The sequence below is a fragment of the Paroedura picta genome, chromosome 4 (assembly GCF_049243985.1).
Source record: "Paroedura picta isolate Pp20150507F chromosome 4, Ppicta_v3.0, whole genome shotgun sequence".
Taxonomy (NCBI): Eukaryota; Metazoa; Chordata; class Lepidosauria; order Squamata; family Gekkonidae; genus Paroedura; species Paroedura picta.
The window spans coordinates 55,486,973-55,513,967 of record NC_135372.1 but is presented as its reverse complement, the minus strand read 5'-3'; the positions used below and the strand labels follow the sequence as shown (position 1 = coordinate 55,513,967).

At 42.9% G+C, this 26,995-nt stretch overlaps 1 protein-coding gene across 4 annotated transcripts in view; it reads left to right on the top strand.

Moving 5' to 3' along the window:
* The first annotated feature begins 623 nt into the window (after window positions 1-623).
* Window positions 624-26,995, top strand: part of BCAR3 (BCAR3 adaptor protein, NSP family member) — an 89,145-nt gene continuing 62,773 nt past the window's right edge. The window contains exons 1-2 of one of the 4 annotated variants that reach the window (XM_077332924.1): window positions 624-1,140; window positions 13,149-13,473. In XM_077332924.1, the coding sequence (XP_077189039.1) occupies window positions 13,157-13,473 (317 nt within the window). In that variant the 5' untranslated portion in view covers window positions 624-1,140; window positions 13,149-13,156. Of the gene's footprint in view, window positions 1,141-3,206; window positions 3,311-9,323; window positions 9,342-13,148; window positions 13,474-26,995 lie in introns of those variants that run through there. The other 3 variants (XM_077332918.1, XM_077332920.1, XM_077332919.1) reach the window with 3 other exon arrangements.

The window sequence follows — 26,995 nt, the reverse complement described above, 5'->3', positions numbered from 1 at the left end:
TAGGGACTGTGGTCTTGCCTAGCTTGCTGAAACTAGGATCCAACTATGTAATTTTTGGAGTAACATGTCATGTTTAGCCTCAGTTATGTTTTTAAAACTCTGATTGGTCTTACAGCTGTCATCCTATTGTATTGTTTCCTGAATGTCCCATCCTGTCCATTGTATTGATCGGGTGTGGCATCCATTTTGAATCCAAGTGAGACTTGACACAGCCTAGGTGATCTTGGCCAGTTGGGCTCTCAGCCTAACCTGCCTCCACAGGCAGCCTTGAGGAAAAAGCTGAAGGGGGAAGAACTATGTCTATCAGCCTGACTTCTTAAGGACAGGATAAAATATGATATCCAATATCCGAGGAGTGGTACGCTTTGCTGTTCTCCTTGAACCAAGGCAGGCACAAACTCAAGCGGCTGTTTTTCAGAATTGCTTCCCTCCCTTGGTGTTTTAATTAAGCCTGTTTATTTGAAGGTCAGTGGTCCTCTGGCTGGCTGAACACTTTTGGTTGTGACATTAAAAGCACAAGCGTCTGGGCGTGAGGAAGCGAGGGAGAGGACTCCACCTCCCCCCGCCCCCATACACTAATGAAATTAGCTCCGATTACAGCTTGATTTGAATCTGCCACACACAGTTGCATTTAGGAAGTGTTTAATCGTCATCGCTTTGAAGGGAGCGCGTTTACACAGAGGCATTCTAGGAGGACTGAAGGAAAGTTCCCGTTTTAAAAAGCTATCGCAAAGGGCAACGGGAGGTCACCACCACACGCAAAGAGCTTTCGTATAGGGGGCTTCGTGAGCTCCAGCCTGAATGAGCCCGACGCAGGGGTGTGGCTGAAGAGCACTAAATCACCCTGACTGACGGTGCCTGCCTAGTGGGGCTCGTCCTCCTCCCTCTCGGCTGTGTCTGCAGCTGCCTGGTTCGCTGCACGCCGCTCAGGGTCGTTCAGCTGTGAACTCCTCCTGCCTGTGGCGAGCCCGGAGCGCCGGAGCCATGCAGCCCTTCTGCGCCGCCCAAGCGGTTTAGGCGCACCGGGCGAAGCCGGCCGCCAAAGAGCCGCGCCGAGTGAACAGCGCGCGGGGTGAAGTCGGTGGTGGGCAGAACTCCGCGGGTCCTGCCGCTGTGGCCGCCCCACCTCCCGTCCCCGAGGTAAGAGCGGTGCCTTCGGGCGTGAGACGCAGCGGAGCGCTCGCTCCCAACAGGGCAGAGGGCAAAGAGAGCCCTGGAGGGAAGGGGGTTTGGGGAGCAGAGTATTGGTTGGAAGCAGAACTCTTTCGAGTTCTCGACGAATCCCTTTCTTCCCAAGGATATGTGGACAGGATCGCAGTCTTCTTCAAAGCAGTCTTAATCTCTGTCCACCCCCCCCCCCCCCGACCCGGTTAGGTGATGTTGTTATTTGAGACTGGCCGTGACAACCTGTATGCTGCTTTGAGTCCTGGGTTCCAGGACAAAAAGCTGCATATAAATAGTCTAAACAAATCAGTAGATGGTAGTAGTTGGCAACAACATCCGCTCTGTGATAGTCTTCTCAGGTTTTAGAGGACTTGCATTCCTAAAACCTTAATTCATATAGAAGGCAGGTTCCTTCCACTCAAGCAGGGCAATCTTAAACAGATTTACATGCTTCCAGCTTCTCCTGTGGTGAACACATCTCTGTTGCCTGGAGATCAATTGCAGTTCCAGGAAATCTCCAGCCACCACCTGGAGGTTAGCAACCCTATGTAGCAGTCCATGGGGTTCTGGTGTAGCTGTTTGGGGTGATACTGAAAATGACTTAATGTATTATTATTTATTAAATTTCTTAAGTGCCCTTCTGAGACTGCTCAGGGCAGTGTACATACATAGCTATAAATATAGTAGACTAGATATCATCATCACAGTCACAAGAGGATAACTGTAAAATTTTCCTTACCTTCTCAGTGCCTCAAGTATAAATGGGAAGGATTTACCTTGAATAAACCTTTGTTGTTCATAAAGGTGCCACTGGGCTCAAACTTTGTTCTGCTTCAGACCAACATGGCTCCCCACCTGAATCCATGTTAGTATTTGTAAGTGTGGATTGTCCATATTAGTTTCCCCTCTGAACGCTGATTTCTTAAAAGACTAATGTGGGTTGCTAGTCCCAATTAGTAGTATGAAAAATAATAAGATTTGTGAGAATGGATTATTTTGTGAAGATTAGACAAATAGCAGAAACAATGAAATGTATTATTTTATTAGGACCCGAGATTTCATGGATATTTTTGCCAGTTATTAGAAGCAACAAGTATCATCGATTTGTTTTTGTTTCTATAAAGGACTTGTAAAATTTGCTTGGTTGTATTTTAAAATTATAAGAAATATTACATGCTGTGGGTGGGAGGGGTCAGTGGAATTGTGGCTAGATAATTGCAACTAGGGCTTCTGTCTCATCCACTCTATATTATGCTGCATTGGGTTCATTATCGAGGACTGGAATTGATGGGTGAAATGCCAGCCCTACTTCAGCACAGGCATTTGGACCAGATGGCCTTCTGGGATCTTCAGAACCTGGTTTTTGTTATTTATTGCTTATCCATGTGACGGTTTTTGGTGCCAGTTGCCTTTATCATTCTTGTCCCATCCAACCACCGAGTACGATACAGGCTTTTAAAGTTTTCTGCATATTGTACTGGGGAAAATTGCTTGCCCTGAAGTCCTTAAGGAGTTTGTGCTTCCTCTGCCCAATTGATGGATTTTTACGATTTTGCTTACTACTAATTTCTTCCAAGGTTACCCTTGGATTCAGGAAAGGCTAGCGTCAGAGATATTTGTTTAATGAAGTGCCAGCTTGTAAGAGTTTCTTAAAAAAAAAAAACCTGTTTCTATGGTAGTAGAGATGCGATGGAATTTGCCCACAGACATCCCAGCTGATTTTCTTCCTGCAGACACAACTGGCATTGATGTCTGAATGTACAAAGCATTCCCCTGTGAAGTAAGCTTTGTTTGAAATGTACAGGCCAATAAAAATCCTTTTTTTAAAAAACCCTCTGATTATTCATATGGCTGTGGGATTCCTCTCTCCCCCACCACTTGTTTACTGTGTTGTGCTTAGATAGTGCTATTATCCAGTGGCCCAAGAAGCCTTGGCAATGTTTTGGGTAAAGCTCAACTGGAGTGGGGAAGGTTTTCCAGCTAATCTATTTACAAAGTTAGCAGAGAAGGCGAAGTGGGCTGCCGTGTAGCTGTGTTGACAACATGGTTCTCCTGCTTTGTGTGGATGAAGAATGAATAGCCGGTTGTGTTTGTCCCTGAGAGGAGGAAAGGAAAGGAGAGGAGAGCCTGCTTGGCTGGGTGCTGAGTATGACTCATCTTGTACTCTCTGTTTGTGGAGAACTGATGTGACTCTTCAACTGTTACATGACAGAACTTCAGTTTATAAAGTCTTTTTTGGCGATTTGGATGCTGAATGGAGAGGGGGGGGGTGTTAGACTGTCTTTATAATAATTTCAAAACCAGCTTTAAAATGGATGTAATAGAGTTATCATCAAGATGGGAGGAAAATATTTCCTGTCTCTTGATCAAATTTATCTCACAGGGTACCTGTGAAAAAGATAAAATCAAGTGTGCATTGTTCTGAGCTCCTGGGGGAGGGGGGGAAGGGCATGCTAGTTAAAGTGAAGTATCCCTTTAAAATCCCAGTGGGTTATGTTTAAGCACACCCATGATTCCTTTGAATAGCTGTGCTTTGCCAGGATCATTCTCGACATAACTTTTGGTTTCTAACTGCATATTTATGCTCTTCTAATGTCATAAATTAATATTTAAAAGGTTATGGTGGGATATGCAAGTTAACCTATTTGAGTTTGGTTTCTCTTGCTTTTTTCCCTCCCCTTCAAAAGTCCATTATATGAAAAGGTATTTTGGTTTTACTCTTGGGAAAAGAAGTTGGCTGGAAAAGTCCATAGGCGTATCCATGGCAACTCCTAGAAATCAGGGTAACTGAATGGCTGGAGAACAATAAATGAACTCACCAGTGAGAAGAAAAGAAAGAATTCTGTCTGGATGCAAAAGGAGAGCAGTTTTTCTTTTATTTAGTCACTGTTAGATTATAAAATGATTGCACTTGAGTGATCAACAAGGCTGTGATCCTAAGTATACTTTCTTGGAATACAAATAATAGTTTTGTGGACCTTAAAGCTTAACATGTATTGTAGCATACATTTATATGGACCTTTATTCTTACTGAAACGGTCAGCCTATGCGTCTTCACCCTTCAAATGTTCCTCTGAGCAAAAAAGGAAAGAAAAATCCCATCCATATTGAAAGCAAAATTTCTATCCCAAAAGTTCTAGCCCAGCATTCTCACCAGCAGGCTAGTTTCCTATGCAAAGGAACTAGGCTGGGGGTGGGAGATGGAGGTTTTCTATGGAAGAGCATTCAGTTCTATGTGTTCCTACCTCCACTCTAAAGTGGTATAAGCAGGACACTGGGTGAGCAGTAGTGAGAACTAGGTCATTGAAGAACATGTTATTTACGCCTGCTTAGTATTTTCAGTGTTTCATCTATGTGGGTGAAAACTGGTGTGGTGGATAGAATGTCATATGGGATACCCAAGTTTGAATCCCCTCTGCTGCCACAGAAGCACACTTTGTGACCTTTGTGACCAAACTGCCTCGCCCAAACCTACCTGGTAGGGATGTTGTGAGAAGAATGATGTGCACACTGCTTTGGGTTCTTATTGTAGAGAAAAGTAAGACATAAATGAAGCAAATAAATACATAAAATATGTAACACAATTAATTTCCTTGTATTTAGGGTGCCATGGCGTTTTCTATTATCGTTTTTGAATTTGTCTTTAATTAGAAGTATGTCTGGATGCAAATAAGGTAATGTGCCTTGGATCAGACCACTAGCTTCTTAATAAACAAAGAATAATTATAAAAGACCTGGTACTATACAACCGAAGAGCCTCTTGTGGCGCAGAGTGGAAAGGCAGCTGTCTGAAAGCTTTGCCCATGAGGCTGGGAGTTCAATCCCAGCAGCCGGCTCAAGGTTGACTCAGCCTTCCATCCTTCCGAGGTCGGTAAAATGAGTACCCAGCTTGCTGGGGGGTAAACGGTCATGACTGGGGAAGGCACTGGCAAACCACCCCGTATTGAGTCTGCCATGAAAATGCTGGAGGGCGTCACCCCAAGGGTCAGACATGACTCGGTGCTTGCACAGGGGATACCTTTACCTTTACCTTTACTATACAACCGATGTGCACTGCATCAGCATTAGGGATCCTGTAGCTTGTGTTCATGAAGGGTCTTTGGCAGCTGCAGTTTTTCAGATCGCTCAGATATGGCGAGGCTACACCTGCCCAAATCCCCTTTTTTCTTCAGGATATTGGAGCTCTAATGCTGAAAGGTTGGTCATCCATGCTGTAAAGGATCTTGACACATTATTGAGTGACATGCAGCTCAGGAAGGGTGATTGCAGCTCCCTCTTATGTAGACGGCTGCTTTCAAAAGAGTTATGTAATATGATCAAACTTAGTAATGAATTGCATGTTTCCCCCCTTGAATCTGTTTTAATTATTGAGATGGCAACCAAATATACTTGCTCTGACATCTTTAATGACCTATTAATGAAAGAGTAGAACATCACAATAAAAGTAGTGGGTGGATGGGTAGTTGGAGTGCAGAGAAAGGGACAGCCTGAGGACAGCCTTTTCCCTTCCTTATGTCCCTGCTGCGACTTGCTGCTTGTTGTCTCCCGTTATAAAGGGCATTCTCTTATTGGCATTCTCTTATTATGGGGCAATGGCCAGGCAGAGACATGCCAGCCCCAGGAAAGCCTTGGGAGGGAGGCAACGTCATGAGGAAACCTGAATAAACCCATCAAACACGCAGAGGGTGAACGGAGGAAAATGACTTGTGCAGAAATTGTCTCACTGTATGAAACCCCAGTCACTTTACTTGAAATCAGGCCAACGATGAATAATATCCGGTTTAGAAAGGTGATGTGAAAGTCTTCCAAGGCAGAGCCAACTTTTATGCTACTTTAAGGGAGTTTTTGTTCTGTTAGCACTCTGACCCATCCCTTAATGTTGCATTGTGTTGAGAGTCACATATGAAGTACTAGGCACACAAATCACGAACTAGGCGCTTAAGGTTGGGATAAAGACAGTGAGATCGGCCCCTACAGTAATACGGACCGTGTATGTGCATGAAAGAGTAATAGCGAAGAGAGGCTGCTTCTCTCTTAGGAAAACTCCACCTTGCATATTGAGAACTATCACAGTGGTTGCAGATTGGAGCCTCTGTTATCTGTAACATGCCTGGGCTTCTGATGCTAGTTCCTTTTGCAGTACAAGTTGCGTCAGGATCTGTGAAATGTAAAATAAATAATTGCTTGATGATTTGGCTGTTAAGTGCAAGTTGTCTGAGATGACACGATTAGTAAAAAATTAGGAGTGTTGCTCCAGCAATTAAAACTATCCCACAGCCGTGTTCAGTTTTAACTTGGGGAGGAAACAAAGCCGGCTGTCATCTCCAGTGATTCAGAACAATGCTGATGTCATGACGAGTTGTATAAATATGCTCTCAGCTTATCATAACATGCAGTAAAGATGAATCAGCATTTTTATTGTAACCAAAGGTACTGGCACAGAGAAGAGCTCTTCAAAGAGACTTGTTTCTGTATACAAGTTTTGACACTAGTCACACTTGTCGAGGGAGGGGTAATGTTTAATGAACTTTGTGCTATTTCTGTACATAGCCACAATCACCCCCACCCCCAAGTCACAGTAATCTTTGTCATTATTGTATACTTAATGGACCTTTGCATTTCCCCCTCTGATGTTTCTAGGCTCACTTGTTAGAAACATTCCTGGGTACCAGTTTTGCAGCCCTTACCTCAATGCTTATGATTGTGGGAAGAAATACAAATTAAGTAATGTGATATCTGCTTCTGCTGGACTAGCAACACAGCCAAATTCATCAGACAAGATGAAAGAGAACTCGGTGCATAAAAGATGGTTGCAAATTTAAAAAAATGCATTAGCTATTGTTAAACATTTATTCTACACATGAAAGTTATAGAATTCAAAAGACTCAATCCAGGTAACATGTTATATATTACAGGCAGGAACCCTCTGCCCTTAATTGGCCATGAGCTCATGGATTTTAATTCTCAGTTGCATCTATGTTTTAATTGTAGGATTGATGCTAAGAACTTTTCCTTAGAAGTTCGGATGAAAAGCTTAGAAAAAAAGGTGTTTTTAAACTTTGAAAAAGATGCATTGAAGTATAGATGGCCATTTGGTATTATTCTAATAGAAGCATGTTTGAAATGGAAATTAGAGCAGATGAGAGGGCCCAGCAAGGTCTGAGAATGCAAGGGTATATTGCTAAAGCAAAGTTTTCTAAATGTGATTTCTCCACGTATGTGGTTAAAGGTAAAGGTAAAGGTATCCCCTGTGCAAGCACCGAGTCATGTCTGACCCTTGGGGTGACACCCTCCAGCGTTTTCATGGCAGACTCAATACGGGGTGGTTTGCCAGTGCCTTCCCCAGTCATTACCGTTTACCCCCCAGCAAGCTGGGTACTGGTTAGAGTCTGTCAAAGCCAGGATGCCAAGTTGGTTTGTTAACCATAGTTAGCCTTAATTGTCATTTTGAGTAAAATAGGAACACAGGAAGAAAAGCATGTGAGGAACTGTAGTATTATGTAAAAAAAGATGCCACAGCAAATGCAGTAAATGTATTAAGAATTATTATTGCAGTGCTTATCATTAGAACAATTTTTTTTGTTTACTTGGTATTTGTATACTGAAGAAGCAAAACTTGAAGCAAAACTACATCTGGATTCCTATCTTGTATTTGAGCTGTATTAGGATTGTCATTGTAATCTTAGAACTTTATTTCTTGTATATTTTTTGCAATTATTGCAATAATCATTCTAAATACATTCACAGCATTTGATATTTTTATTTAACGTATGAACAATAACATTATTGGTTAATTCATGCTTGTTCTTTACCATTTAAAAGAAAGAAGGCATTAAAAGAATATTTGTTAAGGAAACCAGGATATGCATGATGGTCTTTAACCTGGCCTCCTGGTTTCACAAAGCCATTATTAAAATAAGCCATAGTTTTGTGTGATGTGTGTCTTGTGAGAGAAGACCTCATTATTACTATTGTAGTGAATTTCCCTAAGTTATACGGAGCCTGCTTGTGTGAGTTAATACCTGACAATGTCTATAAGTAGTACACGGTACAGACCTCTTGGGATTAAAAACCAGATGTGGAGCTGCATGTCTGAATGATTCCTCATAAACCCCCCAACTCTGACCTTAAAAACAAACTGAGGAGACTGATAGATAAGAAGTCTTTTTCCTTGTGGTAGGTTTCTGCAGCCAGGCATTTTAAAATTTAACAATGCAGATCCCCTGCCCCGTTTAAATTCTGAAGTTGTGTAGTTCCAAGAGAACTGTGCTGTATGTTCATTGTGAACGGAAGGATTGACTTACAGCTGGATCAGCAGTGGAGATTGATTTTAGTTTCAGGCCTCCCAGGTCTGAGCTGTTCTTTGCTAATAGCAAATCTTAATTAGTTGGTGCAAGAAGTGGTTTCCCTGTGGATTTTGAAGTTTTGCTTATCGTAGTTTTCAGTCAACAAAACTAGCCCTAGGGTAAATGATCATGCTCCAGTTTTAATTCTTCTGAGACATGTTGAAAGGAAAACTACAACAGAAGCAAACTAAAAGAATCAGATTTCTTTTGAATCCATTCTTGTTTTGGTTTATAGGCATCCCTGCTAATGAGACACTGTTTTCAGACCTGCATTTTAAATAGCTTCTGACTTTTCTAGTATCCCAGCAGAATCCTATTTTTATTTGATCTGGGTTCTTATGTTATCAAACTTGATGATGCAGCAGCAGTAGCAAAAGACAAGGCTGAAATAACAAAGATTTAGGTCAGGACAACGGGAAAAAACAGTGTTAAAAGAGGTCTTGAATCAAGTGAAGCCTGAGTAGGCATTGCAAGATTTTGTAATTCAGTGGGCTTTTATTTATCTGTAACAGAAGGAGCTGTTATTAATAAAACGCTAAGGGCTAAGTGGGCGGAAAGTGGGCATGGCCTGTCAGAGGCAGGACTAGCCCAATCATTGGGCCAAAGTTCTGACAGGGCCCGCCCACCCAGGGGCAATCTGGAGACATCACTGCCAGTATGCTCTTGACCACTGCAGGGAAAGGAGGTCAGTAGGGCTGCCAAGGGGGATGAGAACAGAGGCTTGGACGTGCTGCACCAGCCCTTTTCGCCCCAAGGCTGTCCTAACTGTCATGTCCAACTGTAACTTCCCTCCCTTTGCTTCAGAACACTGACAGAGCTGGCAGGAGGCTGGTGAGTGCTCTCCCCCCCCCCCCCCTTCAGGCCTGCTGCAAAGGAGCCTCTGACAGCCCCTCAGTGAGGGGAGGGAGGCGTTTCTGAGAGCAAAGCAGGGGAGTCTGAGGGCATGGGTGTGGGCATTCCTTTTGAGGGAGGGAGCTTTCCCCTTCTGCCAAACAGTTGGCTGACAGGGAGGCCACAGAAAAGCTCCTTCTCACTTAAAATACTGCTCTGGCCGGGATTTAGACACAGCCAAGCCATGTATATATCTTCTTCGCAACTCTCTGCAGATTTGAGGCCTATTGCACAGCGTTTTTCTGCAGACAAAACTGGATGCTGTTGCGGAGCTTCTTTTTTCTCCTGTTTCATTTATACAACAACCCTGTGCAGTTGGCCTCAAGTCTTTCGATTCAACAACAACCTGTGTGGGAAGCCTTAAATGTTTCTTCTCCACCACAACCCTGTCCAAAGTAGCCCTTTCTGCTCGGGGAGCTGATCTTTATACTCTGCAGATGAGCTGTAATTCCAGGAGCTCTCCAGGCCCCACCTGGAGGTTGGCTACCCCTGGGTTGGAAATATTCCTGGAGGTTTGAAGATGGGACTTCAAAATTGTACAATGCCTCAGAGTCCAGCCTTCAAAAGAGACTTATTTATTTATTATATTTTGCCTGCAGAGCTGATCATTATATTCTAGATACTATGGTACGGGCTTGCAGGCTGCAGTTGCGAGTGAGTGGTGCAGGTGTGTCCCTCCTGGGCTATGGGCTATAGCCAGCCCTTACCAGCAGCTGTTTGAATTTTGGGGCGCAGACAGATCAGCACCAGTCCTGTGAGTCTGGAAAGTGCAGGAAGATCTAAATAAAGAATATTTACAGCCTGAAACTGTAAATAGTGAACAAGTAAATGGCTGGAGAGACATGGGAACTGAAGTGACTTTTTTAAACCATTGCCTGGCAAATAAAAACCAGTATTAAAAACCTTACTAAGGTTAAGACTGCTTTGCACAGAGAGACTTCCTCTTAGGGTTACCAGCTTCCATATGAGGCTCTTTACCCCACCTCCCTCATGGGGAGTCTGCTATGAGGAGAGGAAGGGAAAACAATTGTAAACTGCTTTGAGACACCTGAGGCCTGCTGTGTCACTGTGGCCCATTCCCAGTTCTTTCAGAACCCTTACAGCCCCACATCCTCACAGGTTGTCTATTGTGGGGAGACAAAGGGAAAAGGTGTTTGTAAACCGCTTTGAAATTCCTTTGGGTAGTAAACAACAGGGTACCAAAATCCAGTTCTTCTTCCATCCAGGCCTTTCCTCTCTGTCTCTGCTGCCACCATCCCGACATACAATTTCCCATCTTCATTTGTTTTCCCCTCACACATATCTGGCCTCATTTTTCAGTTCATTGTCTCTCCCTCCTTTTCCCACAAAAGTTGGTCCATTTCCATATTTCAGTAATGTAATATGGTAGAAAGTGAAGAGGAACTAAAGAGCCTTTTGATGCGGTTGAAGGAGGAGGGTGCAAAAGATGGCCTGAAACTCAACATCAAGAAAATGAAGATCATGGCATCCGGCCCTCTCAATTCCTGGCAAATAGATGGGGAAGAAATGGAGGTGGTGACAGATTTTATTTTCCTGGGCTCCAAGATCACTGCAGATGGGGACTGCAGCAAAGAAATTAAATGACACTTGCTCCTGGGGAGGAAAGCTATGGCAAATCTAGACAGCATCCTAAAAAGCAGAGACATCACCCTGCCAACAAAAGTGCGTCTAGTCAAGGCTGTGGTCTTCCCAGTTGCAATGTATAGCTGTGAAAGTTGGATCATAAGAAAGGCCGAGCATAAAAATCGGAGGCTTTTAAACTCTTGTGCTGGAGAAGTCTCTTGCGAGTCCCTTGGACTTTAAGGCGAACAAACCGGTCAGTCCTAGAGGAGATCAGCCCTGCCTGCTCCTTAGAAGGCAAGATCCTGAAGATGAAACTGAAATACTTTGGCTACCTCATGAGAAGGAAGGACTCCCTGGAGAAGAGCCTAATGCTGGGAGCGACTGAGGGCAAAAGAAGAAGGGAGCAAAAGAAGGGGACGACAGAGAATGAGGTGGCTGGATGGAGTCACTGAAGTAGTAGGTGGAAACTTAAATGGACTCCGGGGAATGGTAGAGGACAGGAAAGCCTGGAGGATCATTGTCCATGGGGTTGCGATGGGTCGGACATGACTTCGCACCTAATAACAACAATCTGCAGCTATTCCTCTCTCTCTTCCTGGTTCAGTTTACAGAGTTGTTACATAAGGATGGGCATGAGGCAGCTCACAAACTAAAGTTTGTGATGAATTTAGGCTGGTTCATGGTTTGCAAAGTGAAGTTTGTGCAGGTCAACTGGCACAAACATCGCACAAAGTTTCAAGCTGTTTGTGGAGTTTCATGCCAATTTGTGAGTGGATACATTTCCAGACAGACATTCTCTGCTCAATTAAAATGTTTACCGTGTTTCGAAGCAACAAGAGGGGAGTGGAATGTGGAGGGCATCTGGTGGAAGTTCCTTGCAACTTTGATGTCTCTAGTTTGTACAGGATCCATCTATACACTCCTGAATCCAAGTCTGTCAAAATGACCACCTATCAATGACAGGCGGTCATTTTGACAGGTGCAGATTCAGCAGTGTATAGAAAATATCCTATGTAAGCTAGAGATACCAAGCTTGTAAGGGACATCCTTCACATGATCCTCTACATCTGTTGTCTCCAACCACCGGGCCGCGACCCGGTGTTGGGCTGTGAAGGCCCTGGCACTGGGCTGCGCGGCTCCCTCTCCCTGCCCCCCCCTGCAGTAAGAAACTTCCCAGGCCCCAAGCTTGCGGCCCGGCAGCCTTCTTACTGTGGGAGGAGGGGGGAGAGGGAAGCAAAAGTGCCGCGCGTGCACGTTTTAGCTGCACATGTGCATTGCGAGTGCACAGCCGCGCAGAGTGCATGGCCGCGCAAACGCCCACCCTGCTGCCGCTGGTCCCCAGCCTGAAAAAGGTTGGGGACCAGTACTCTACATGTCTTCCAAGTTTGGTGTCTGCAGCTTGTACGAGATTATTTCTTGGTTGCTAAAAGTTCATGAACCACATTTTCCTGGTTTGTGTTCATCCCTATTGCATTTTTTGTTTCATTGCTCACTTTGTCACTTATGTCAGTTATGGCCTTATCTAAAGTTTTAATCTAATATGTCTGTAACTCACATGTGTGTATAGATTTCTTGTAGATTAGACTGTCATTGCCTTAAATATACCTGCATGTCCTCCTATTTACCTCCAAATAATATGTAGGTACACATTAATAAACAAAACTGTGGCTAACTCTTACCAGAGTTGAGTTTGTTTCAGCTGGGTTGTATATCCTACAAACAAGAGCCCTAATTATCTTCTCCTGCTTGCAGATCCTTTTGCTTGCAGGCATTTAGAAAAACATGTTAGCCATGTCTATAATATGCTTGGCATTCAAAGAAGTCATTTTTTCCTGCAGCTGAATAATTTGTAGATTGGTAATCTTTTAAATTTGAGTTTTGTCTGTCCAATTTAAGTCCCACCCGACAAATTAGCTGTGACATTAGATGGCATTAGATTATTGAAGAGTTCAATGTTTCACTGACTAAGTACCTGAATATGCTACCAGTCCAACTGTGATTAGATGGCAAAATACATACTCTATGGTAGCATAGGATGCAGGATTTTGAAGCTAGTTATAGTCACAATTTTGCTTCTATTGGAAGATCCTCATTTACTAATTTTCTCATCTCTTTAAATAAATAGCATTAGTATTTATGCCATGCATAATTTTTGTTTTCTAGAGCTAAGAATGATAGCAGCTGGAAAGTTTGCAAGTCTGCCAAGAAATATGCATATGAATCACGAGTTCTCACTGGCTTCGTCTATGGATCTTTTGAGTAGCAAACCATCTTTGGTTGAACACTCCAGTACTTGTCAAGATGTTTCTATCCATGGCACCCTTCCACGGAAGAAAAAGGGGACCATTCCTGCTAGATCCTGTGATGTCTTCAGCCACATAGGAACCTTGCCTTACTCTAAAGGACATCGATCTCAGAAGCCCTTCATTCAAGATATTATAGAGGAATATCCCCTGCAAAACTGGAAGAATGACAACTTCTACCACAGGTACATTTAAATTAGCTATGAATGCTAGTGAAATGTATTGGCATTTCTAATGATAAGAAAGAAGGTGTGCTCACAATCCAAGAAAAAAAGGTTATTCTGGTTTGTAACACTTTCTAGATGTTACATTTGTTGAAAAAAAAACATTCACTTACTGTACTCTGATGACTCCAGTACGATATAACTGAATCTCTTTCCTGTCAATCTACTTTAACTCTGTTTGAGTTCTGTTTAGTTGCTATTTTTATAAATTGTATTTTTAGAAGTTTTTGATTGTTTTCTGCCTTGGAACCCTAAGTTGTGCAGAAAAGTGGCATAAAATATTTAAATAAAATAAATATAACAGCACAGTAGGAACAGCAGTCTAAAGTTAAAACAGATTGTACAAGAAAGATCTTGAAGTTTTACAATGGCAGCAAAATCAGCAGCAGTATCAACATTTTCCCCAGACGATCTTTTAACCCAGTGTTAATAATCACTATAACTGTGACTATAACACTATAATAATAATCACTATAACATTATATCTGGGGATTGTGGATTAAAAACATTACTTCCTATTACTGATTAATTGATTTTATTTTACAATGTGAATACATTTACATCTATAAGGAGAACAGCTAGATTCGAGCCCAGTAGTGCCTTTGAGACCAACTAATTTTTCAGATTATGAACTTTTGAGGGTCAGCACTTCCTCCTTCTCAGTGAAGGGGAGCTTGGACTTTAAAGCTCAAGGCCCTAAAAAAAAGTCTTGCAACACACTTCAGAAGGATTCCCATAGCATGCTAGTTGGGAATCTCTGACATATAGTAACGGGCTTATTCTATCTTGCAGGTGTTATTAATTGCAAAAATAATGAACTGGGAGGGGTGGTTCCCAATGAAGAGACAAATATAGAATAGTACAGACGCACTGGGAAACGAATATGACAATAAAAAATATCCAAATTGGACTCATATAGAGTCGTCTCTCTTCAGTTTCAGTAATTCTTTTATTCTTATTTCACACAAGTCCAGACGCGTTTCGCCTACAGCTTTTTCAAGGGACGGTTTTTATAGTCGGTCAGTCGGTCAGTCAGTCAGTCGGTCAGTCGGTCAGTCAGTCAGTCAGTCAGTCAGTCAGTCAGTCAGTCAGTCAGTCAGTCAGTCACCTTTTATTGGCATAAAGGTTTTTATATTTAAGGACCAACTTCAACTTATTAAGAAATCTCTTGACAGAGTATAAGGTCATACAATGGCTAAACTTAGCTTTTGGCGTTTCAGACGCCACATATTGAATACAATATATATGTTATATAATGTATTAAACCAATATAGTGTATTAAACCAGAATCGGGGTGATGAAGGTTCAAATCTCTTCTCATTGACCTTGTGCCATTCGTTGCCTAACTAGGTGAGAGCCGTGAGCACCCCCTGAGCTCCTTGGACTAAGCGATGGGTAGAATCGTGTGGCACTCCCACCCCTCCAGTGATATCACTCCCGTATAGGATGGTTGTGTCATTGGGAAATAGTCTTAAACATTACTGTAAATCAAAGAGGGAGAACTAAGGAATACAACAAAGCTTGTGTGATAAATCAATAAGGATTGTGGGGGGGGGGGGTTGTCTGTTTCCATTAAAAAATGAGCTCATTTGCTCTTTGATGGGAGCTTGCCTTAAACCTATCACTCTTTTTAAAATGTCTTGATTTGCTATTTTGGACTATGGAGGTCTTTAAATACCAAACTTCTGTTGGACAGAATTATAACTTGAAAACCAGCTTTGGTTATATTGGTTGCAGTGTTTAAATGCAGGGCAGTGGTAAGTAATGGTGTCTTGGCAGCCTTGTTTACCACGGTCCAGCTGCTGTTTGAATCACCAAGGGAGGTTGTGGAATCCTCAGCTCTGGAGACCTTCAAAAAGGAGTTGTATGTAATCACCTTTGAGGGTGGCTTAATGTTAATCCTATTTTCTATGCAGATAAATATAATATAGATGACTAATGCACTTTCAGCAGAATAGACAGGGGAGTGTGGGAATTGGATGACTTCTGAAGACCCTTCTGGGGACAATGGTTGTGTGAATTTGTGAGAGTATTTAAAAACAAATACAATACAGTAAATTAACACCAGTTTACTGAAGTTTTTTTTTTCTTAAAAGTTGTTATGGATGAGACATGTCACCTTGGGTGATTTGGCTTTGACAGAAAAAGGCTAGAAGAATGGGAAGATGTGATGCTAGAAATCCAGATTATGTTGTGTGTTGACAATGTAAAACAGATTTTGTGACTGTCTGAAAACACAGAAGTAGCCAGTTGAATGTTATTCACACAAATGTAGCATATTGTTACAGAATTCTGTGCTAGTGTCGTGCTTTTGTAGCATATATCTGAAATCTAGAAATGGAGAACAATGATAAATATTATTTGGACCTGGTTACAAACCAAAACTTTTCACATTGTGCCTTTTACCGTTAAAACTAAAAGTAGAAATGAAAATGCCAGTTTTGATAAAACATTTCAGTAGTAGTAGTTGATTGTGAAGGATTTTTGTACATCTTGGGTCACAAACGGAGTGTACTGGAAAGGAGAGTGTTTAATACTGGCAGTTATCTGACTTCAGAGTTAAACACAGTTCTGTGCCTTCATGGTAGGATGCTATTCGCTAGCTAGCAGGCATTGTGAGGGATTCTAAGGCCAGTGGAAACTTAATTCTCTTATCTTTTTATGAAGAGTAGAGAATAATACATAGTTTGTATCTTTACAAACTGCTGCGGCTGGATGACTGGGCCTGAATCCTACACACTGCACCATGCACAAAAGGTATGTGAAGGATTTGTATTTGTGTGTGTGATCCAATTTTATGCAATCACTCCCATCTGCCATTTTCCAGAATAAATAATCACACATATCGCCTAAACATACACAGCCCTATGTGTGGTATCCTTATGTGAGATGTTAACACTTTTGTGCAAAGTGGTGTGTGTGTTTATGAAAGACCCCTCACCATAGGAAAAGAGTCCAAAGCTTGGATAAAAAATTGGAAATTGGGCTGAGCTTTAGAGAGAGGACAAAACTGGAATAAAATATTCCAGGGGGAAACCATGGCTTAAAACCACTGGAAGAAGATTAAATATCCTTCTCCTTCCCCCCCTCCCCCGTCCGTGTGAGGCAGTGAGGGGCTTCTTTTGGTTTCCCAGATCCTCACAGTGGATGACTCCGAGAAGCCCTGCCGCTGGTTGTGTTGCTGTTTTCAAACTGTAAAAAGCATAGAGGCCCCTTCCAGTGCTGCTCTCCCTCCTCCCCCTTCAGTCTTTCTTTGTATAACCTGTCCTTCCTAATCACTCAGGGTTGGTAACAGCACAAAATAACATCACCAATAAAATATGAAATCACATATTATAACACCATAAAACCTTTTATAATTCTGTTTGCCCCCAACTAGTCTGAATTGAGATGAAAAGAGGTTCTAAGTGTGTAGCAGTCGAGATATATATATATCTTTGGAGGGAAGTCTTATCAGAGGGCACTGTTGGTTTGAGCTGGTTTATAAAGTTGTCTGGTCTTTCCCTTTTACGACTCAGGCAAATAATCTGAGATAGTATCAGAAGAAGAATGCTCTGTAGCTTTCTCCCCGGTCTTCCTTCACGTAAGCAGTTCTCGGAATTTGTGTGTTGTGTAAGTAATCCACCAACCTGTCCCCAGGAAATGAACAACATTGCAAGTTAAGCATAATTTATCATTTATCATTTTATGTTGTTTTGTGCACAGCCCTGGCAAAGCAGTTGTGAAGGATAAATATTTCTGCCTTTCCCAAGGCAAGAATTGGGTCTGTTTAGACTGGTGTAGTATTTCTCAACCTGTACACGAGAATAGAACTATGATTACGGCATTAGTGATAAATGTATTTCAAGGCTTCTGGAAGCACACAATGTCAGGTAGCTGTGTTTGTCTGCAGTAGAACAGCTTGATTCAAGTCCAGCAACACTTTAAAGGCCCAAAAGCTTTCTGGGTTATGAGCTTCCATAACCCTGGAAATCTTGTTGGTCTTATGATGTAGCCCAGGGGTAGTCAAACTGCAGCCTTCCAGATGTCCATGGACTACAATTCCCAGGAGCCCCTGCAAGCGAACGCTCCTGGGAATTGTAGTCCATGGACATCTGGAGGGCCGCAGTTTGACTACCCCTGGTGTAGCCGGACATGAAGTTCTGAAAGAATCTACTTGTCCAGTGGTGAGACTATGTGCTACATCAGTGGTCCCCAACCTTTCTGAGGTTGGGGACGGGCAGGGCATTGGGGCGCGGCCCGCAGCCCGCGCAGGCCACGCCCACGCCCACGCCCACGCATCGGCCACGCCCGCGGGCCGCGCCCGCGCATCAGGCCGCGCCCGCATGGGCGCGGCCTGGCCCCGATTCCCTCTCCCCGCTCTCCTGCAGTAAGAAGCTTCCCGGGCCGCAAGCTTGCGGCCTGGGAAGTTTTTTACTGTGGGGGGGGAGGGACGGGGAGAGGGAGCCGTGGCCCGGCGCCATGGCCTTCGCAGCCAGCACCGGGCCGCGGGCCGCAGGTTGGGGACCACTGTGCTACATCACTGCATACTTTACTGCTCCTCTGAACCACTAGGGTAATTCTGTCATCTCTCTGTTTTAGTTGTGATTGAATTGATTGGCACTTCAATCACACCAATACTAATGGTATCTACCCAGGACTTTTTAATCTTTGCAGGAGTCAGTGCCTTGGAATTGCTTTCTTCTACTTGGGAGGCATGACAAACACTCTTGAAGCACTATGACGGCTTTGAAACTTTTCATTCTACAAGTAAACCTTTGACGATGTGTGTACCTTTAGTGTTAAGTGGCCAAAAAGTGTGCTGTGGCTATCCGAAGTGTGGAAAATAGTGACCCATCTTGAGTAGCCTTACTATGTTCTATCTTGAGTCTAATTGTATGCCTCATCTTCCTACAATAGATAGGCAAGCTGAATGGTGGTTTTGTCAGACTTTTTCTTATTTCTAAAGTTAGATGGAGTTGGACATCCCTAAGAAAGGACATTCAGTTACACTTAGAATCCTCCAGGCATAGTCTTCTGAGGTTTTATTTTTTTTAAAAAGATTGCATTCCATTTGTTTCAGCGCTTCAATACTATCTGCTGATTTATTATTTATTTTATTACTAGTGGCTTGCTTGTGGCTCAGGGCATTCCAGAGCTCCACTTGCATTTTTATAGAACAGATTCATAGGTTCCATTATAATGTGAGGTCCAATGCTCCGCATTACAAACATCCAAACTGTTAACCATATAATTGTATAACCATAATGCAACTATTGCCAGGATTAATGATGCCTTACGATGTACTTAGTGGGCATATTTGATGTGGAAGAGTACTGGGGGGCCCAGTAGATGTTATCAGTTCATTGGTCCCAATCAAAGGCTTGGCGGAAGAACTCCGTTTTGCAGCCCCTGTAAAACTATGCTAGCTCCAACAGGGGCTTTATCTCTTCTGGGAGCTCATTCCACCAAGTGGGGGCCAGGACAGGGAGCATGCTGACCCAGGTTGAGGGCAGCCGTGCTTCCTTGGGGCCAGGGATCACCAGCTTGTTGGGGCATAGGCAGAGAGGCAGTCCCTCAGGTACACTGGGCCCATACTATGTATGGCCTTAAAGCTTGATCTGGAATTCAACTGGCAACCAGTGCAGTTGCTGGAGTACAGGCTGTATATGGACCTTCCAAATTGTTCCCATGAGGACCCTGGCCACTGCATTCTGTACAGCTGAAGTTCCTGGAGCAGGGATAAGGGCAGGCCCACACAGAGTGAGTTACAGAAGTCCAATCTAGAGGTGACCATTGCATGATCTGGGGCCAGGTGGGGCAATAGTAGCTTAGCTTGGTGCTAATGGAAGAATACCAGCAGTGCATCTCTTGTGACCTGAGCCTCCATAGAGAGGAAGACGTCAAGGATCACGCCCAGGTTCCTGGCTGACTGTGCCACTGATACTTGCACCCCATCCAAGCAGGGCAATTGGGCTTCCTCGCTGGGACCTTTCCTACTCAGCAAAAGGATCTTCGTCTTTGAAGGGTTGAGTTTCAGATGACTCTGCTTGAGACATCCCGTCACTGCTTCCAGACATCTAGCTAAGGACTCTGGGTGTGAATCTGGGTGGCCATCCATCAGGAGGAATAGCTGGGGGTCATTGGTGTATTTATGACACCCAAGTCCAGACCTTTGTACCAGCTGGGCAAGAGGGCGCATAAAGATGTTGAATAGAATTGCCACACGGAAGTTGGCAGCTGTGTGATTGGCTCTCTCCCGTTGCTACCCTCTGTTCGTGACTCTGGAGGAATGCGATCAGCCATTGAAGGACTATCCCTCGTGTCCCGGTGTCAGCAAGGCAGCAAGCTAGAAGCTCATGGTCAACTGTGTCAAATGCTGCTAGGAGATCGAGCAATATGAGCAGCACTGACCCACCCCGATCCAGCCGGTGGTGGAGGCCGTCCATCAGGGCGATCAGTACTATTTCTACCCCATGGCCAGGCCAGAAGCCTGCCTGGGCTGGGTCCAAAACTGGAGCTTCAATTATGATTGCTGATCATTAATCCGCAGCAGACCTCCACACTATCAATAACATGTGCTGTCAAAAAATGCAAATATTTAATCAACCTTTTACTATTATTGTTCCATTTTCAGTAATGAAGAGAGAGCAAGAGAGATAAAGCGATCTACTTACTTTAGAAGCCTGCTTGAATGGTCTGAATAAGGATATTTCTAGCTATGGTTGCCGGCAGGCTTGGAGCTTAATGGATGTTGCTTAGCAGGTGATATGGTTTACCTCCATGATCATAAAGAGCTTCAGCTATCCGTGTTTGCACAGTAGAAATGCAATGAGGCAGGAGACTTTTCTCCAGGACTGTTTGTAACCCTTATTTTACTATAGTTCAGCAGTGCCATTGGTATGAACTTTTCTAACGCTAGACTGTGGAGACTTTGCATTTTTATCTTTCCCATCTTAGAGATAAAAATGTTGACCTTAAAATCATAACAGAGGTTAACTAGAATTACAAGAGCATTGAAAGGGGAGGGTAGTTGGAGGAGGAGAACAAAAATGCAAGTGGAGCTCTGGAATGCACAATGCCTTGTAGGCAACTGGTATATTGACTTATATTTTGGTTTTTTTATTTTTAAATTCCTTTCTTATCTTGTGCTGCTTGGTCAGGTCATCATTCAGTATCAGCTACTAAAATAAAGGTACTTAAAGAGAGAAGAAATGTGCTTGCTATAATGAGGCTATGCGGTTTGTTCTGGAACGTGTTATTGGCTGTTCATTCATAGGGGCTGGCGTTAAGGCTTTGAATGCCAGAGAGAACTTGCCCAATGGAGCCCATGGAGCAACATCCCATAACTTTATATGCCTGACAGGTATATGCTCTTGTATGGATCACAATCATTCTGATCCATGGGTAGTCTTAGCTGTGGGTAGTCTGAGCTAGATCATTCATGCCAATCATCAGGCTTTCTCAACCAGGGTTTCATGAAAGCCTGGGGTTTTCGGATGGCTCAGGAAGGGTTTTGCTGATTGGGTAGGTATTAATTTAATTTTTAGTATATTTTTGAATTTTAAAACATTATTGGGTGATATGACCATATATAGTCATGCCCATCCCTCCCAAAATGGCCAGTGTTGGGCCAGGAGGGGGTGGGAAAGGGAGGGATCCCAGCCATACAAATCCGTGCTAGCAGAGGCTTATTGCATGTGGTAGCAACTGGAGTCCAGAGAGGGAAATACTCTCATTTTAACTTTACTGTGGGGGTGGAGGGCAGAGAGGCATAGCCCTGCCTCGGCCCTGTTTCTGCAGGCTCCCACTGCTGGCTCCCTTTGGTGAAAAAGAGCAAACAGTTGGGTAGCCCAGAGCGCAGGCATAGTTCACAAATAATCTGAAATTATTTCTCTTCTGTTACTTCCTATGCCATGGGAGAGGCCTGATGATGTCATAACTGGTGGGAGTGTCTGGATGATAGTGCTTCTGGTGACTTTCCACTTCTGGGGTTAGGGAAGGAAGGTGTGACCTACTGACATCACTTCCAGGGTTTCTTGAAGCCTGAAGAATGTTTCATGGGTTTCTCAACAGTAAAAATTTGAGAAAAACTGCTCTAAGTCTGCTTCGGTGTGTTTCTTTGTTGTTCAAAGGTTTAAGATAATGAAGTTGAAAGAGAACTGTAGAATTTTAAGAGCTCTGTTCAAGACCAAAAAAAGTATCTTGACTCCTCATCTAATCTGTTCTGGGGGATTTCTGCCCAGCCTTAAGCTATCAGACAATTAAATATTGTTTTAAGTTCATTGCCTGATTTCCAGTCATTTAAGCAAATGTACGTATTGGAAAACCCTAATGGAGATTCTTTTTGAGGATCCTGTAGATGATTTACAATGTAAAGGCAGAAGAGGATATGAGTTCAGAGGGTTTGCGTTTCATGGCTTGCGATTGCTGGGGTCATGTGAAAAAGGGAGAAATCTACAAGGATATGAAGGAATGTCTAATCCTGCACATGCTCATTCTCCTCTCCCTGTTTGTTTGTTTATTTGTTTATTTATTTGTTTGTTTGTTTATTTGTTTGTTTATTTATTTATTTATTATATTTTAGAAGCCAGCATCTTTAGAAGCCAGCCTGTATCTTACCTACCAAAGTACATTTCAGCAGCCACCACCAGGATTACTCATGGTCTTCTGCTTCTCCACCCAGCATATGCACCCACCTGCAGCTTCCTATAATGAAGGATTAATCTATTCCTTATGCTTTGTAGTATGAAGTGTCTGTTTCCCTCCACAATTTTCTAGTTTGCATTATGGATCACCTCAAGATGTTTCAGTTTCCTGACCTAGAACAGCTCCAGAGAACATTCTTTACCGTAACCATTAGGTATTTGCAGGGAATTTTTACAAACGTGATCCGCTTCCACAACGCTCTGCCACCTCATTCTGCTGCATGTGCAGACAAGGCCATTGTCAAGGCCATTGTCAAATGGGACAGGATTCTGAGTCCTAAAGATTTTTGAGTCATCTTCTCCCAAGGCAGATAAGGCAGGAAGGGTTTACTTAGGCCCAGAGGCCTAGGTAGATTTCATGTTGCAGGCAGCCAAGATTAGTCTCCCCTCCCCCAAATTTCCTTTAAATCATAGAGTCATAGAACTGGAAGGAACCTCCAGAGTCATCTAGTCCAACCTCCTGCACAATGCAGGAACTCACAACTACTTGCCCACCTATGGTGACCCCAATTCCATGCCCAAGTGATCTCCCACCAAAAATCTCCAGAATCCAGCTTGGCCTGGAGGAAATTCGCCTACCATCCCACAGTGGCAATTAGCAATTTCCTGGGTATGCAAGGAAGGACCACAAGAGACAAACACTGGCACATCCCTTCCAGCCCACCCACTTACAATCTGATTAAGTTCATAAAATCTTTCCAAGGCAATATGTTTGTAATAATGTATACAATGAATTTCAGTTCAATTTATTTTACAATTCTTTTATATACCAGAAGGAACAACCATAACGGCTTCTAGATAAATTCCGTTTTCATTGACTTCATTAGTGGTTGAATCCTCCAATCCTCCTAAAACAGTTTGTTGCATCAAAGGTGGCAAAATCCTATCGCCTTTCCTTAAATTACTATTATATTACTATTCTAATATTTTAGTATCAATCTAATATTTTAGTATCAATCGGCCGAAACGGCATAAAAGATAATCTATTTAGAAGAGAGGTTCTATTCAAATCATGCTGTCTTTCCACATCCTGTATTCTTTGTTTTACCAATTCTTTGGCACGGTCAAAACCCAAAGAAAATTTGTTGGGATAGACCATAAAATCCTAACTTCCTGTTAATGGCCTGTACCGATGGAACAGTAAATGAGTCAATTAATATTAAATAGGATAGACCCCTGGGAAAGAAGATCAGCCTTAGCTAATACAATATTACAGCTGACCATAAACTTTCCTCAGCCAGGGTCAAACCTGACTCCACATGCAGTGCAGCACTAGAGACAATTCTGGGGGCTGCAGAAAATTTCTCAAAAATTTGGTTAGCAGTCTCTCCAGGTGAATTGTATTGGCGGTGATCAGCAGTGGTGCTCCATATAACATTTGCACCAGGGGCTTTGTTTTGTATATTTTAAGAGGTGCTGAGACATTCCCTACCACCTTTGTCCCAATAGAGTTTTAGTATAGCACCTGCACCTATAGAGGTTTATTTTGACAAACCTCAACAGAATAGAACTGGTTGTATAAAATATAAAGATATCCTTACTCGTAGCAGGGATTTGAAAAATTTAGTGGTCTTGAATAAAGCAACAGAAATTCTTGGTTGATATATAACCAGTTATTATCAAGAAACAAGACGGAATTTCTGAACCAGTCAGACAAGAAACCTTCATTAATAGACTTTGAAAACATTTTGCAACAAGATAAACCTCACCTACAAATTTATAAACTTTTGTTAAAATGTGACACAGAAATTGAAAACTGCAAAGTTGTATGATTAAGTGGATGCAGAATTTAGAGTGCAGTGTAATGTTTAAGGAATGGAAAGGAATTTGGGGCAAAATATCTAAGTATACAAAATGTCAGCTACTAAGAGAAAACTGGTATGAAATGTTTTATAGATGATATAATTGACCAGATTCAAATCCCCATTTTGGAATCAGCTATCAAGTATAATATTCATTTTGGTTTATTGGCCTTTGAGATTATGCCACTGCATTCAAAGATAAAAGTGTGTAAACTCCCCTGCAAATAGTTTCCTGTGAATACAATATGGTGCATTACAAGACCTAGTTCTTGCCATCATCAGTGGAACTAGAAAAGGGGCATGCCTCCGTAATCTGTGTGTATGCAATTGTCCTTCAAGCAGTGAATAATGTTGTAAATTCTTAATGCATAGAAAGATACAGGTGTGATGATATAATTGAAATTCCTAAACTGGAGAAATGAGAACTTTCAGCAGTTGGTTGTACAACTGTGGGTTGGTTTGTTCCTTCCTTCGTGTGTTGCCTTGAACTCAGAACTAGCTGCGGTGTGAGTCCATAGTGTAGCAGTACTGGCAGCTGCCTCAGTGTTTTATTTCTCGTCTTTTCAAGTATGCCAAGCTCAGGTGAAACCATTTCAGTCTAGCTGAGACACTTCTGCATCCTGCCTTCAAACATCTTGGTGCCTGTTCTGTGTATAGAAACACTAGAGGCCTGCAGGGGGCCTGAAGAAAAATAGGCTTGCCTATTTATTGAATTAACCTTAAAATTAAAAATCTGAAATCATTGAGATCCTGTTGGCATACCCATAAAGGTTTTACGTAACGATACCCTGTCTATCTTCCCCAGAGAGACTGGAGCTAATAAAACAACAATAGCGGTAAATGCACAAGGACAACAAGTTCAAACCAACACACAGTTGAAAGCCGATGACATAGCTGAAAATATGACCAAAACAGCTTATTGAAACTTGGCCAAAGCAATTCATGGTCCACCCAATTTCCTGTGGAACAGAACAGCCTTCCATGCCTTCATAAATGAAGCAAGTGAAGATGCTGTCTGCACCCATTCTGGTAGGTCCATTCCAGATGCTGTGACATCACTTTTAGCTGTGTAACTGGAGCTGGCACCACTGTGTCAAGGGATGGTCTAGGATTCGCCCCAAACTGCATGGTTACACAGCTGAAAGTGAGGTCATGGGACACTATTAGGATAAGTCTCACCCCCAGCCAGTCTCCTGAGGGTTGTCAGCTGAGGGCTGGAGCAATAGAGCTTCTAGAGGATCTTAATGACTTGTCCCCAAGTTGCTGTTTTCAGAGGCTGAAAGAAGAAATAAAAGTTTTACTGTGTCTCCCCCCCCCCCTCCATATAGCTACTCCATATGTCCCTCTTCATTGGTGCCGAATTGTGGACTCGGTCTTAATAGTGTTTTATAATGCAGTTCTAAGCAAAGTTACACCATTCTACATCTACTGAATTCAATGCATATAGCTCTGCTTAGGGCAGCACTGACTGTATAATTTAGTATTGTAAGTAGTAGAAGAGGAACTTCCAGAATAAGTAGATCTGCCTTCTCCCAAGGAGGAGGCTTTCTCACTAGGCTTTCTGGAGCAGAATAAAGACAGAGGACTCTGAATGATGCTTTGGTGTGATGTGTGCTGCCTAAAGTTTTAAAGAGAAAAGACGGAGGGAGTGAATGAGCAGGTGGTGAACCAAAAAAAAAAAAATCAAAGCAGGTGGCGTGAGATACAGCCAACTTTAGCTGTTGGATGAGGAATAGGTTTTGCAGGTACCTGACCATACCAAACCCTGATGCTGTCTATGATTGCAACAAAGCCAGTATGTAGGGGAGGGAGGTTCAAATCCCTACTCTGCTATATTTTTCCTGAGCCAATTGTTCTCTTAGCCTAACTTTACCCCACAGGGATTTTGTGAGAGTAAAATAAAGAGGGAGAGACCAGATACATGAACTTGAGTTCCATGGAGAAATGGTGAGATACAATCAGTTAAAATGCCAAAACAAAGTACTTTGAAGTCCCACGCTTTGATGTGTCCTATTGAAATGATGGGACTTCAGCATCTGTCCCTGTATTAGGACTGCCTCTCAGTTGACTGCCTAGTGCAGCCTTTCTCAACTTTTTTACCATTGAGAAACCCCTGAAACACTCTTCAGGCTTTGAGAAACCCCAGATGTAGCACAATTGTACAGAATATAGTGAGAAGCAAAGCTGTGTACATGCTCAACTGGGGCCCCTCCCCTCCCCACCCCCTCCAGGCCCATCATTGACCATTTTGGGAGGAGGTGGGTTGAAACGACCATATATGATCATATATGATACATTTTAAACTTTTCTTTTTAAATGTAAAAGTTAACTCCCACTCATTCAGGAAACCCTTCCGGGGCCATCAAGAAACCCCAGGGTTTCATGAAACACTGATTGAGAAAGTCTGGTGTAGTGGAAGCTCCTTGGTTGTTAGCTTATAAGAGCCAGTTTGGTGTAGTGGTTAGGAGTGCGGACTGCTAATCTGACATCCCGGCTTCAATTCTGCGCTCCCCCACATGAAACCAGCTGGGTGACCTTGGGCTCGGCATAGCACTGAGAAAGCTGTTCTGACCGAGCAGTGATATCAGCGCTCTCTCAGCCTCACCCACCTCACAGGGTGTCTGTTGTGGGGAGGGGAAAGGGAAGGAGATTGTAATCCACTTTGAGACTCCTTCGGGTAGAGAAAAGTGGCATATAAGAACCAACTCTTCTTCTTCTTCTTATAGGATAGGTCACAACCTTCACACGTGCTCCATTTTTTATTATCTTAAAAAAATTACAAACATGATTCCTTCGACACCTATCACAGCATACATGACTAAAATTACCCAAATTGCCTGCATGATGTCAGAACCAAATCCTTTAATTAAAAAGAAAAGACAGCATTTAAAACTGTTGGGTTTTTCTGTCAGGGACAGTAAAGTGGAGAAAAAGTTCTCATTCAACCTCTTAAAGGCAAGCCTGGACATTAACTGTCAACTTGTTTTTCCTGCT